This window comes from Ursus maritimus, unplaced genomic scaffold, assembly GCF_017311325.1.
Source record: "Ursus maritimus isolate PB19 unplaced genomic scaffold, ASM1731132v1 scaffold_35, whole genome shotgun sequence".
Taxonomy (NCBI): domain Eukaryota; kingdom Metazoa; phylum Chordata; class Mammalia; order Carnivora; family Ursidae; genus Ursus; species Ursus maritimus.
This window is the reverse complement of record NW_024426119.1, coordinates 3,662,943-3,677,757: the sequence shown is the minus strand read 5'-3', so window position 1 is coordinate 3,677,757 and position 14,815 is coordinate 3,662,943. Positions and strand designations below refer to the sequence as shown.

The 14,815-nt window shown below is 38.9% G+C and overlaps 1 protein-coding gene across 6 annotated transcripts in view; it reads right to left on the bottom strand.

Moving 5' to 3' along the window:
• CDIN1 (CDAN1 interacting nuclease 1) overlaps positions 1–14,510 on the bottom strand; it is a 211,583-nt gene extending 197,073 nt beyond the window's left edge. For 2 of the 6 annotated variants that reach the window (XM_008702266.2, XM_008702268.2), the window contains exon 1: positions 13,385–14,354. In XM_008702266.2, coding sequence (XP_008700488.1) covers positions 13,385–13,485 — 101 coding nt within the window. In that variant the 5' untranslated portion in view covers positions 13,486–14,354. Of the gene's footprint in view, positions 1–13,384 lie in introns of all 6 variants that reach the window. The other 4 variants (XM_040620438.1, XM_040620439.1, XM_040620436.1 and 1 more) reach the window with 4 other exon arrangements.
• Between the last annotated feature and the right edge of the window lie 305 nt (positions 14,511–14,815).

Sequence of the window (14,815 nt, the reverse complement as noted above, 5' to 3'; positions counted from 1 at the left end):
GAGTATCCCACAAAATCTCCATGTCCTGGAAGACTTACGGCTGAACTCACATGATTACTGGACTCCAGCTCCTTCCTGGTGGCAGAACCCTGACTCCAAAATGGGTGTTCATCCTAATATCTTTCATAAATTCATAACCACCTTGCTATCAAGGTGGGGCAGAAATGTAAAAGAGATTCCAGAATATAGGAGTTTATATTTGAGGAGTAATTAGACAAGAAAATACTTAAAAATTTTCAGGTTTTAACATTCCCACTTACTCTGGGGTGGGGGAGAGGAGAATCAACCTAAACCTACATATCCTCATCTGTCATCCCAAAAAAATATCCCATCTTGGTTGCCACTATCACCTAAGGACTTTACTGATATTGACTAAAAGTAGGTTTCTTATTATCCTGGGAGTAAATGAAAAACACTTTGGAAACCTAGAAAATAAAGGGTCTGGTTTTAGGTAAAATTTTTTCAGTTCTGACATCCTCAGCCCAATTATTATGAGCATAAATACCATTGCAATGAGCATCCTTAAATCAATAACGGTAACAATAACAGAAACAGCAAGTATTTATTCAGCATAGTATTAGCAACTATGCTACTCATTTTATATGTACTACCTCGTTTCAAGTTCATAACAATCCCATTTTATAAGTAAGGCATCAAGACATGAAGAAAGTTACCAAGGTCACCCAGCAAGTAAGTCATGAAGCCAGAATTCATAGGTCTATTTCCAGAACCAAGCGTTTTAAGCCAATTTATAAAATTGCCTTTACAACAAAAAACTGAACCGCCTCCTGGAGTTCCCAATAATGGGTTTTGCTCCTATCGATTTATAAAATAATTAACCATAAGCAGAGAGAGCTAATAGAGCACCCAAGGTCAAGCAGAGGCTATGACAACTCTACCAAACTCAATACCACCTGCCCAGCCCACTCATGGGGGCCTATCCCCACAAAGAATTTCTCTTGTTATTCTAAAATTTACATATTCGTGCCTAATGTTGTTAATTTTATTATCCATTTGTTTTAGCTGTACACTGTCATATTACTTTATTACTAACACTTTAAATGTAGAAAAGAAACACATTTGAACATGTGATAATTGAGTCTTTATAAAATTGTACTAAATCAAATTATAATCAACTGGGTATCTTCCCATTTGTTTTTCATTATAATTATAGAGACGCTTTATTTTCTTTGTATACTGGAGTAACTGCCAACTGAAGATGTAACAGCTAAGCTTGAAGTTTCTCAAAAAAATAATTTCTGACATGATAAACCCTCAGGTATACCATTGGAACATTTCCAAATTCCTAGACAGAGTAAAGAATCACTGTAATATCCCTAAAGTTAGCTAATTAATCTATTTTGAAAGGAATCAATTTTCCTTGAATGAGACATACATATATGGCTTTTTTTCTTTTTTAACCAAGCAGCATTTTCGTCAGGTCAGGTCAATCAAATGTCCGTTATGATATGTATCATAATACCAACGATATTATGTACTGCTCAGGCTCAAAACTGGCATTCTAGTTCCCACATTAACTATTGTGGGAAAAAAATACATGTATCCTCTCTTTGGACAAAAAAAAGGGGGGGATAGCCCAACAAAAATATTATAAGAATAAATGAAATACAGACATAAGCATTTTGAGTCCTTTTAGGAAAAAAGCTATAAACAGACCAGAATAAACTGGACTGAGAAAATTCTGGAAACGTGAAAGTCTCCAATTGGTGATGGTATGCAGTAGTGTGGGGGGGCTTAAGAAATGCCTTTGCTGTCAGTGGGGAGAGCGCAGGTTTGTCGCAAGTTAGCCGATCTCTGTGGTGTAAACACTCCCACCTTGACTGATTTTCAGCTACTGGATGTGAGGTCACAGTTTATGTAGAGTCAGGAAAAGATACTTATCATCAGCTCTCACAAGCCAGAAAGAGCCAGCTCCAGCACCCACTGGCTGTGGGCCAAATTCAGCCCACAGACTTGTCCTGTTTGGCCAGGAAACCATTGGCCCACAGTGTCTTTAAAAACGCCAACAAATTGACAACATTTAAAACTCAGAATATTTTTTCTAAAAAGTGAGATATAGAGAGCTGCTCTCCAGAGATTAAAAGACCCTACGGCATGGGGCCCACATTCCTGCATGGTGACAGATGGCTGGCATAAGGTGGCAGCTGCCTCGTTAGTCCCCACGAACCACCGTCCTTTCCCTTTGCCACAATGCCACCCAGACCAGCTTCATTCATTCACTCCTTGTTGGTACCTGCCTTGCCCCTCAAGAGACAGGAATCTGAGATCTCCAGCTAAAGAGCGTAAAGGGAGGCTTTTACCTCCAGCTGTGTGACTTTGTTCAAATCTCTGGGTGGCACACCTCCCTCGGTTTCTGCATCAACAACATTAACTGATTTGACTAGATGATCGCTCATTCTAGAAGTCACTGAATCTAAAATATGCAGGTTCCTCTGGAGAAACTTTTGTGATTTGCTCCAAGAGTCTTCAACATGTCTACCAAAGTGCAAATAAAAATTCATATGTTATAAACTGGAGGTTAAATGTATTTTATTTTTATATGTGCATTTTAGTTGGCCTTAGGAAATAAAAATCCAGATAATGTTGACTTCTCCAGTTAAGAAATGATGTTTGTGAGCTATTTGTTACATCTAGACTGTAAGGGTCTGTGAGGTTTTTTAATGCTATACAACGAAGAGAGTCTCTCGCAGCCCCAGTCCATTTACTATCTTAGCTAAATGGGGCTTGAAGTGCAAGTTAATTTCAAATTTTATTAGCTTTCCCTACCAATATTATCAGCAAAAACAAATAGCAGTGTAATATACCTTGAGCAAAAGATGGTATCAGCTTGGAAGAGTTATAGACAGAAACAAAAAATATAAAAAAATAATAATTCGCCAGTCTAATTTCAGAAGTGATTGTAGAAAGATGCATTTAAATGATGCTTTACTCTCCCATGTCCCATTTACCAAGAAGGCTACCCTACAAAGAGCCTTATTCCCCTACTAGTCTTAAACACCATCCTATAAGTTAGAGAATCTCAGGAGTCTACGGTGTGGCAGGGGCACGAGTGACAAACCACAAACAGATTTCACTCTGTGTTTCTATTCATCCTGGCACTGGAGTTGGGTACCCACAGGATTCCTGGATTAAACATCCCCAGCTCTATCTGAGAGTGATCACGAATATTCAAGACAAACATAATTCATGAGTTTGTGGAGTATAAATTTGAATCTTTCATACCACCTGCCTGATTTGGGGAAGACCATGTCAGTTAGCTACTAAGTGAGCTTAGCCAAATACCTGCATCACAAAGCTTTAGACCTTTGCCATCCTCTCTAGTGCTAGCTGCGTGTTTGGGGATTCCAACAGTCATGAAGTGATAACCCTTGTAAATATCAAGGGCATGCTATGCCTCCTATTTCCTAAAACAGGATAAATACAAGATTAGAGTTTGTATTTCATCCTTTCTTGAGCCTGGAGCAAAGGACAAGTCTTAAGAATAATAAAAATAAATATATGAGAAATAGATGAGTTATGCTGGGGGGAGGGAAGGGTGAAAATGTACCATGTATTTTAAGTCTTAGTCTTGTATATGACTACTGCCCCCAGGACAACCTCAGAAAAAGCCCAAGCTTCATACAGAATCAGTCCAATTAGCAGGGGCCAGCACCTGGTCACGGAAAGACCCAGTACTTACTTATTTGACTGAATAACAGTATCAAAAAACATGACTCCACTTACTTTTTCCTCTGCTTGTACTGTTTTCTCCGATTCAAAATATTTATTCCCGTGGTCTTGAAGTTATTTCTCTAAGTTTAAAAATTTTCAAACATTTTAGCAGCTGAATCTCAATATTGAAAACACATAAAGGAAATAAGTCTTAAGATATTTTAACATTTTACTTTGGATAGAAAATTGCAGACCTCTCCATTATCTCAATGATACTTCAGGTGTTTATCAGGTCATGATTTGAACACCACACTTAGGTTAAAAAACAAAAAAACTTTACACACTGTCCTGAAACCAGAAGGAACAGAAAAGATCAGCCCTCAAGCAACAGAAAGCGCTTGAAAAAGTTGGCAATGTCCATCTTGTCACTGTTCTCTGGCAAGAAGGAAGCTTTGAGTTATGAAGAACTATTAACTCTCACATATGTTATATCAAGATGCCTAAAAGGTAGGGATGGAAAGAAAGAGGAAAGAAAAGTAGAGGCAGGTATGTAGTTCTCCAAAGTGGCCAGGAAAGGGTTGAACCTCTGACCAGCTATGTACTGCCTTTAATACGTGAGGCACAGACTGCTCCATGCTGTTCTCGAAGCCCATAGAGCGATCAAACCATCCCAGAGCCGGCTGTCTGCTCTGTTCCCCTAAGAAATGGAGACTCATCATTCACTTAGAAGCTGCACCCCAACACCTTTACTGTGTTCACTGTGTACCAGCTCACGGTAGAAGCAATCTGACAGCAAAAGAGAGAAAGACACCTTGAATTAAATATTTGAAAACATTTGCTTTCAGGAAAAAGCCAACTAAAAATAAAGGAAAATTTATTCTTTACCCATCTCCCATAGGATTTTCACACTGGTATATCACTTTTATATGTTAGGGTCACTTTTCCTACTTACTCTGGAAAAGTACTTGTATATTGATTGTTTTGTTTTTAAGGAAAATTCAACCAATATGGCAAAACTGCACAAAAGGTGTAAAAAAAACATACTGGTAAATTCAGTCAACATTTGCCGAAAGTCAAATAACGAGATAATGTTATCCTAAACATCTATTGAACGTTTTCCTCCTGGAGAGATACATAATTCCTCTTTATTGTGTCTGTAAACATTCTGATATGAGTTCTTACTTAGTAGACTAAAGTTTGATGCCTGAATATACTTTAAAATGAAGTCAATAATCTAATAACATGAAAATTTCCTCCCTCAAATAAGAAATAGAGTCAGCATGTGGGTTCTTCTCAAGATAACATTATCTGAGGTTTTCTCCAAATACTCCTTCGTAGAAATTCAAGCTCGTCTCACGTTTGCAACTATGCAAATCCAAAAAGGGCACAGACACCTGATCAAAGTGCAAGGTGCCATATCCTTAATAAAATAACCTTTCAGAAGAGTCTTTCAAGCTAGGCTACGATTCAACAACAAAATAAAAACCTGATACCTTATGAAATAAAAAAATCATATTTTAAAAGATGACTAAAGGAAATAACGTGAAATAATCATATTCTTTTCTGAGGCCACTTTTTAGGCCAATTTCTTTTCCAATTTGCCCTAAAGATCAATACAGAAATACTCCTAGATATATTTCCTAAGTATATGAGTACTGTTTTTGAAGGTCATGTAAATTAGTTATATTTCCTTAGCAAAACCACCAAACGAATTTCTAGCTTGATTAAAGGCTGACTTTCCCTCCCTTTATAAGCTTCTCTCACTCATTATTCTGGAACTCAGGTGCACCACAACTTTATCAAAAGAACAGAAAACTGGCCAAAAATTGAGTAGAAACTATCGTTCAACTGAGAGAACAAGGCGAATAGGAATAATCTTCCAATTTAAGTAAATTACTATTAATTATAGACTGCAATGTGCTACTGTAATTCTTAAAAATCAGTACATATGAGTTCAAAAGTTCGTTTTTTTTTTTTTAATGACTGTATATATTACTATGAAAGATTCAAGACAAGTTTCTGATATCTGGGCCATATTCACCTAATGATTAAATCCATGTGTTCAGAGCCATATAATCAACTGATCAGTATCAAAGCATAATTTTGTTATATGTTTCAGAAGGTTAGTACTCAGACATTTCTTCTACTGTAGGCCATCTACTAAATTCTAATAATAACAGTAGTCATATTTACCATCCATTAAATACTTATCAGAACGTCTACACTATGCTACCTGTTGTACATGCCTTATTTTACTTAATCCTCACCCAGACTTAAGGAACTGAACGGCAAGAGGCAACACAGAGTTAAGAGTCTGCAGCCACACTCTGCCTGGGTTTGAATCCTGCTTCTTCTACTTCTTAGCCTTGGAGCTCTGTCCCTCCCCCCCTTTTTTTTTTAACAGATGAGGCGACTGTGACTCAGATAAAAGTGGCAACGCCAAGTCATTCCCCCAAAACAAATGGTTATAGGAATTAAAAAAACAACTGAATACAAGACTCCCCATGGGACAAGAGAACAGCTTAAAATGCATCACTGGAGGTGGGGGTAACATTATTCAAAAAAGGATAACTGTAGTCAACGGCAGCACCAAATTAAACTAAGCCACTCTGAACAAATGTAAAACTTAAATAAAAGTGTGCTTATCCCAAGCAAGTCTCTTAGCTACTCCACTCCTAACCAGACTGGACCCTAGGTCCACCATCAAGTACCACTAAGTTCTATCCCGACAAATACACAATAGAGCCAGCCCTGACTCCAGTTCTCAGATAAAAGTAGGCGCAGATCTCAAGAAAATGAACCAACTCTATTGGTTTATATACAGGGAGCCCAGACAAACACATTTTTACCTACTCCTTGTGAGATTTCTCTAGGAACAGCCTCATATGAGTAAATGGTTGCCTAGACAATGATGCAAGAGCATCCAAGATCCAGTAGATGTTGTGGGCTAAGACAAAAAACCATACTTAAGAATGGGGAGGGCACTCGTAGACACAGCGGAGCCAGGATCCCTAAGGGAAAAGATATAGCAGTAAGGTATAGACACTTATTTGCTTAGAGATGTACAGTATCAAGAGTTTGACTTCTGACTCGTTAGTACAGGCATAAATAGCAACCAAACAACTAATGCATGACAAGGGAACTCAGGGAAAAAATAAATTTGTGCCAAAGGGCTTAGTTTACCAGCAAAGGAATTTCCAACCAAGGCCTATCTCCTCAACGAAACCCACCTGACTATACATACATGTACTAAATGTTCCACAAATCCCTTATGGATTCTGTGATTTTAATAATTTATAGCTACTAGATGTGTCTTAAATTCTTTCCTCAGACTACAAGTTATTAAAAAAAAATTTTTTTTAAGATTTTATTTATTTGACAGAGAGAGAGGGTACAAGCAGGGGAAGAAGCAGGGAGAGGGAGAAGCAGGCTCCCACTGAGCAGAGAGTCTGCCGCGGGGCTCGAGCCCGGCACCCTGAGATCATGACCTGAGCCAAAGGGAGATGCTGAACCAACTGAGCCACCCAGGGGCCCCAAGTTATTCAAAATTAATTACTACAATGTCCTATCTGTTTTCTAAAAAATACTCGAATAGTGCCACACACATAGTGAGCACGCAGCGAATTATTACAGACCAAATGCCATAAGAGGTGAATAAATTGCAAGTACCAGTGAAGATCACGAGCTGACCGTGGGATGGATTGTTTCACATGAAATGGTGGTAGTAGATGATATTAGTTGAAAGAGTATTCCAGTGAGAGAAATAGAAAATCACCATTAGGCAAATACCGTTAATAACAATTTCAAGCAAGCACCACTGATGGATGCTTATATCAACAGAAAAGTGTGATATGAGAAAAAGGATATTTGCATAGACTCAAAGCATATCCCCACAAGGTAATTATTGGAAAGGGAATAGTAGCAATTTTATAATGGAGAAACTTGGCAGACATGACACCTTAACCAAGTGAATAAGGTTAACCTTACCAGCAATAAGACACATAAAGTCACGCACCCCCTGATATGATGTACTGAGATGGGTACAACAGCACTTCTGGGGTATTTTTGTCAAAGAAGTTTACCCTCAATCTAATCACGAGAAAACATCAAGTACAAACTTAGGGGACAAAAAATAATGGTAAGGAATAGCCACCGACTAGAGGAGCCTAAGAAGACATGACAACTAAATCTAATATGTGATCCTGGAACAGAAAAGGGATGTTAGTGAAAAAACCAGCAAAAGTTCAAAACAGGACTATAGAGTAATTAACCGAACTACATTAAAATTAATTTCCTGATTTTTATAATTGTACTACGGTTATGTAAGATGTTAATACTAGGGGAACCTGTGTGAAGGGTATATGGGAACTCTCAAAGAATTACACACACACACACACACACACACACACACACACACGTATAATCGGGTACATATGTAGTGTTTAGACAGGAAAACAAAATGTAAAATATAACCTGATTGGGCTGGGGGCTTCTACCTGAATAAGGAGGTCCAGGAAATAAGCTGGAAGATGCAAATCAATGAATGCATACTCAGCAAGTACTTAAACACAGTATGCCCTATATTCTTGGGCCCAAAGGGTCCATTACCTATAAAACTGCAGAACAGAAAAGAATAGAATGAGGGTGAATTTTGAGTTGTACAATATTAGATATCATAAAGCCTTATCCCTTCATTTTAAATTAAAGTATTAAAAAACCAGAGTGGTTAAGGGGACTGCCCAGGCTCAACCCAGTGACTTGTAAAGATATACATTTGCAATTTCATTGAAAACAAAGAAGTCATGGATAAGAGAGGCTAGCAAGTAGAAGCCACAGTGAGTGTATGGGGTGTGGGGTGGGGATTAAGCTACATCTTTACCTTTGAGCATATACTAAAACACATTTCAGCTAGAGAGATTAAATAATTAAGAAGAAAGAATTCCATAAAGAATCTACAAGAAAATTTAGGTGAAGATTTAGTTTTCATGTCTTAGGACAGGATAGGACTTTCTCTGCAAAAAAAGCATTAACTTAAAGTTAAGCATAGAAAAAATTGAACAAGCGGCGCCTGGGTGTCTGCCTTCGGCTCAGGTCACAATCTCAGGGTCCTGGTATGGAGCCCCACACCAGGCTCCCCACTCAGTGGGGAGTCTGCTTCTCCCTCTGCCTCTCCCCCACCCCTGCTCATGCTCTCACTCTCTCTCAAATAAATAAATAAATAAATAAATAAATAAAATCTTTAAAAAGAATTTTAAAAAATAAAAAATAGAACAATATTTAAAAGCAAACAACTGGGAAAATATCTGCAACAGATATGACATGTAAAGGATCAACATCCTTAACATATGCAGATCACTAAACAATAACAAATCAATAAACAATAATAGCAAACACTCCAATGTAAAATTATACAAAGGACAGCAGGCAGGTAATTCAAGAAGAAAGTTAAATGGTCAATAAATGACTGGGGAAATACACAATGCATAATAATAAAAAATGCAAATTAGAAAATGTCATTCTTGATCAATCATATTAAAGATTAAATAATGACACTCTTTAATGCTGGCCAAAGTTGTAGAGACAGATATTTCCATGCCCTCATAGTAACAGGATTAGTATAATCTTTTTCTTTTCTTTTTTTCTTTTTTTTTTTTTCTTTGAGAGGGAGAGAGGTGAGGGAAAGGAAGGAGAGAAGCAGAGGAAGAGGGAGAGAAACTTAAGCAGACTCCAGGCCTACCTCAGAGCCCAAGGGAGGGCGGGGGCTCCATCTCACAACCCTGAGATCATGACCTGAGCTGAAATCAAAAGAGTCGGACGCTAAGCCGACTGAGCCACCCAGGTGCCTCAGTATAATCTTCTTGATACTAGTTTGTCAATATACACCAAAATCCTTCAAACATACATATCCTTTGATTTGAAATAGCTCATGGTTGTCCAAGTATGGTCAATGGACTCCAATGGACTCCTGGAGTCCCTGAGACCCTCTCAGGGGTCTACAAAGTCAAAACTATTTTTATGGAAATAGTAAGACATGATTTGCCTTTTCCCCTGTGTGAAATTTGCATGGATGGTGCAAAAACAATAGTGGGTAAAACTGCCAGTCCCTACGCAGAACTCAAGGCCAGGCAAACATTTCTAGGAGTCACTGTAAAGTTCACTGTAACACATTTGTAGGACCAAAAAAAAAAAAAAAGGCCAGTTTCATATAAGAATATCTTAAGATTCACTTATTAATTTTATTAAATTTCAACCTTTGAATATGCATCCTTTCAACATTCTATATGACAAAGTAAGAAGCAAATACAAAGCACATCTACTGCATATCCAAGTATGACGGCTGACTCAAGGGAGAACACTTACATGATGGCTGGAGAGCTGAACTAGCCACTTTTTCCATGGGACACCATTTTTACTTGAATGAGCCATAAGCAAAGTATAATTATTTAGATTTGGGTATCTGGAAGACATTTTCTCAAAAATAATGCAAGCCTGTCACTTCAAAGAAAACAATTGATAATATTTGTTGCAATGATAAAATTTGAGCTTTCAAGGGAAAATTCAAATATTGGAAAACTCTGCACCCATCACCATAAGCTTGACAGTTTCAAATCTTACATACTTTTCTGATGAGATCAGTGGGGATATTGACGAACGTGATTTTTTGATACTGTATAATGAAAGGTGACAACATTTGGAAGATTTGCATAACTCACAACAATGCATGGATGATAAAAATCATGCATGGGTGAAAGATCCACTCAAAGTTCAAGACAGGCCAGTGGATTATAATATAACAGAGTGAAAGCTCCATGATACGGTTTCACATTCTATATTGCAATTAACCTTTGAGAAAATACCACTTGTTAGGTTTTATGTAGTAACAAAAATATCCACAATTACCTAAAACCCTATTAAACTAATCTTCTCTTTTCCAACTACATCTGTCTGAAGCTAGAGTTTCTTCATACTCTTTTATCAAAACAACATATTACAACAGGTTGAATACAGAAGCAGATGTCTTCCTTCTATTTAAGACGGCCACTAAAGAGATCTGCGAAAGTGTAGAACAATGCCATTTTCTCACTACTTTTTTGAAATGATGGTGATTAATCATAAAAATATGTTAACACAAAATGTGTTTATTACTGTCATTTTTAAATAAATTAATAAGATTTTTTTTAATTTCCCAATTTTAATTTATATTTTGGTAAATATCAACAGATGTAATCCACATAAACAAAACTTCTTTGGGGTCTTTGAGGATATAAGAGAGTATAAAGAGTATATATATACTTTGAGAATATAAAGAGATCTGGAAACCAAAAAGTTTAAAAACTACTGATACAGTCACTCTCAACATCTGTGAATCTAAAGCAAGAAAATAAACAGAAGACTTGGCATTATATACCAAGTGTTTCAGAAAATTAGAAAAACAAAACTTTTGATGTCCAATAATAAGGAAGTGGATGGTACATATATAATATGGTATCATTTATTTGAAAAAAGTTGTGAAGAATTTTATGAGAAGCGCTCACAATATGTTAAGTAAGAACAGGAAGACCTACAAACTATATTAATACGGACAGTATTACACTGAAAAAAGACTACGAGGAAATAGATAAAATGTTAAAAAGAAATTTTCTGGGCCTTGCAGTTATGAATAATTTTTGTTTTCTTTACTGAGCATGCAAAACTTTTAAAATCAGGAAAATAAAATTTTTAGCAACTTTTAAAAAACATTTCCATACTGGGGCACCTGGGTGGCTCAGTCTGTTAAGCCTCTGACTTTTGATTTCGGCTCCGGTCATGATCTCGGGATGGGGAGATCTCGAGCCCTGAGTGAGGCTCTGCACTGGGCGGGTGTAGTCACCTTGGGATTCTCTCTCTCCCTCTCCCTCTGATCCCCCCACCCCTGCTCGTGCACATGCTCTCTCTCTCACACACAAATAAATAAAATCTTAAAAACAAAAACAAAACCATTTCAGTACTTTGATTTTCTTTAGAAAATCAGTGTACGTGAATGCCACCAAAAAATAATTGTCACTGTTATTATTATTAATATGAACACTAATCAAGGCAGCATAGTGTAGAATTCTGAACTGAAAGTCAAGAAACCTGTATTCTACACTGTTTTACCTTTAAACATCTCTGGGATTTTGACAAGGCACTTAACCTATTTGAACCACCAGAAATTATCTATGAGGTCCTTACCTAACTGACTCTCTAGTAAAATGAACTATCAAATCTAAAGGTCGTTCAAGGCCTTTGCGACAACCACCTATTGTAAAACAGAGCCATAATGAAAACTGTGAAGTCAACTCCAAAAATCACAATTATCAGAATTTCCACTCATGCTGCTAACTGACCCTTAAACCCTTCTTTTGCAGAACAGTAGTACAGACTCTAAATAAAGTTTCCAGTGGGAGAAGAGTTAGTTATTCCCTGAATGGTATTTGAGAAAATTGACAAATATTTGGTCATATCATAAATAAGGGGGGGGGAAAGTGCAGAAGAGAATAGGCAAGAGAGCGTGGTGCCCCAAACGAAGGGAATCTTTCATTAGTGTACTTCATAAGTCCTGCATAAGCATATGGGGAGGTTGCCTCTTATGGAGATGAGGAGGTGAAAAGGGGAAAAAAAAAAAAAAAGAAAGAGATAAAGAGAAGAAGGTGGGGAAGAAGAGGAGAGGAAAAGGGAGAGGAAAAGAGAAGCAAAAATACAGTAGTAATATGAGAACATAACAAGAGCAGAAGATCTAAATGTATGCCCCATCTTCAAACTGCTCAGAAAAATCTACCTATTCTCTCAGCTAACCAGCCTTCCCCCATTTCATTGTTCATTGGCAGAGTCACCAAGAGTTAATGAAAGAAAATTAAATTCCAATTTGTCAATTTTGTTCCTTATTAGCAAGTCTGATAAAAATCTTAAAAACTATAAAAGAAAAAAATATTGTCTTTAATTATATCTGGATAATATTAAAAACATTTTATAGATGAGGAAAACTGACTCCTTCAAAAAAAAATTGAGGTCATAAAAGACCTTTACTCTTCAATTTGTACTTTATTAATAATATTTGTATATAGTTTCATATCTATAAGAATACATCACAGATAAATATATATATATATATATATATTTATAGTTGTTAAAATGGCCAATCTTGACCCAGGAGTGGAATTCCTAGGGCACCAGTCTCGCTGACTGGACTGAGAACACTTGAGATCACTTCATCGCTTTAGAGGGTCAAAGCTGAACAGTAGGAGGCCCCTTTAGGCCTGTGTCTCCTGTTTGTTTCCAGGGGCCAACTGAAAAGGGTCTTCCATTTCCTCCTTCTGAATCTAGAATTCTATTTCCACTTTGAGAGGGCCTTGCCACCTATCATTCATTCCTAGTATCTGTCAATTAACCAGGCATTTATGAAGCGCCTACTATGTGCAGCCATCACCTAGAACACACCAAGTTTTCAATACACGTGTGTGAACTTGAATTTAATTTCAAGGCCTTGGGAGGCTGCCAGGGATTCTTCCATTTCAGAGTCTCCTGTGGAAGACAGGTGAAAGAAGAAACCTTTTCACATCCTGGATCTCCCAACACCAGACACTCTTGTTCCTCCCCGCTCATGTGTGACACGTGGCTCCTAAGCGCCGGCTGGGATGCCCAGGCACAGCTGCTGCGGGCAAGGGGCTGTGCGAGTGGAGAGACGGACACTTACCTGGGGAACCTCTGCTTCAGCTTCCTCAGGCTCTGCCTGGTGGGCGGCACAGACACTAGGCACTGGGCTATCTCGTCGTACTGGGCTTTGGTCAGTATCATGTTGGGCCAGGGACTGGAAAGTGGCGGGGACAAGGAAAACACACCCTGGGCTCCAGCAGCCTTGGTGCCGGGAGACGACGGGTGGGCACACAGCGGCACGGCGCTGGGTCCTAGTCTTTTTTGGCTTGTTCCTATACCCCCTTCACCACTAGCTGCACAGCTTAGGCTTCACCCGGCAGCTCGGCGGCGGGGGGCGGGCTGTGGACCCAATTGCCCTACCTTGGCTTTCTGAGCAACCGCAGTGGGCCCGACCGAAGGCAACCGGCCGCCATGATAGTTAAGGGCAAAACAACCAGGAAGTAGCTGCCGTCAGCAGAGGTGGCGCCTAAATCTCGGCGGGCTGGTGTTTAGGCTGCGTCCACCTGGGATCAACCTGGTTTGTTCGCGGAATTCACACTCTCCCAGCTACCAGAAGTTAGGAAGTCCTAGCGCACAAACCGGGCGGCAGAACACAAAGGTGCCCCACGATCCTTAAGCTAGAGCCCCGGGAAGCGACTGGTTGGGCGCGCGGTTTGAATACGCTTCCAAACGCGCCGTTTTAGCGCCGCTCCAATCGGAGGCCAACAAAGGAAGTCCTCTTCAAAGTTTCTCAGTCCTCTGCGAGCAGGATCCTGGCAGTTAATCCGCACTGGGACAGCTGTGGACATATAGCTTGGCTTGTGTTGAGAAGTCCGACAACTTCTGCGGCTCTCGTGGAAGGCACTTTTGGTTATGTTGGGAAACAGAGTAGAAAACAAATCCGACATCATCAAACAGCCCACAGTAAAGCATATCACTCTCACTTCCCAGAGTTAGGCGCTTATTGACTGAAATCAATTCGTACTCCTTTTGTATCTTGACCTCTCCGAAAATAGTAGGCGCTCAAGAAATGCTTGGAGAAATGAGTTGCTGAATGCATTCCTGTTTTCTTGAGGTGTTGTAATAGATCTCAGCCCTCCTGAGGCAATTTCTTAGGACATTAGCCCTTTAATTCCTTTTTAAAAATCTGGTTCTGGTTCGGGTTGCGTGGGTGGCTCAGTGGGTTAAACATCTGCCTTCAGCTCAGGTCATGATCGGGGTCCTGGGATGGAACCACACGTTGGCTCCCTGCTCAGGGGGGAGACTGCTCTCTCTCCTCTTGCCTCTGCCCCCCACTGGTGTGCGTGGGCGCTCTCTCTCTCTTTCTCATAAATAAACTCTTTTTTTAAAAAATTCGGTCTTTAGAAGGCCATGTGTTGTGTTTCTTATCAAATTTTAACATTTTAGGCGAAGAAAAGGTGTTTCCATTTTAAAGTGGTCTTTTTTTTTTAATCTGGAATAAGGCCTGGGTTGGAAATTTAGCTTAGATATG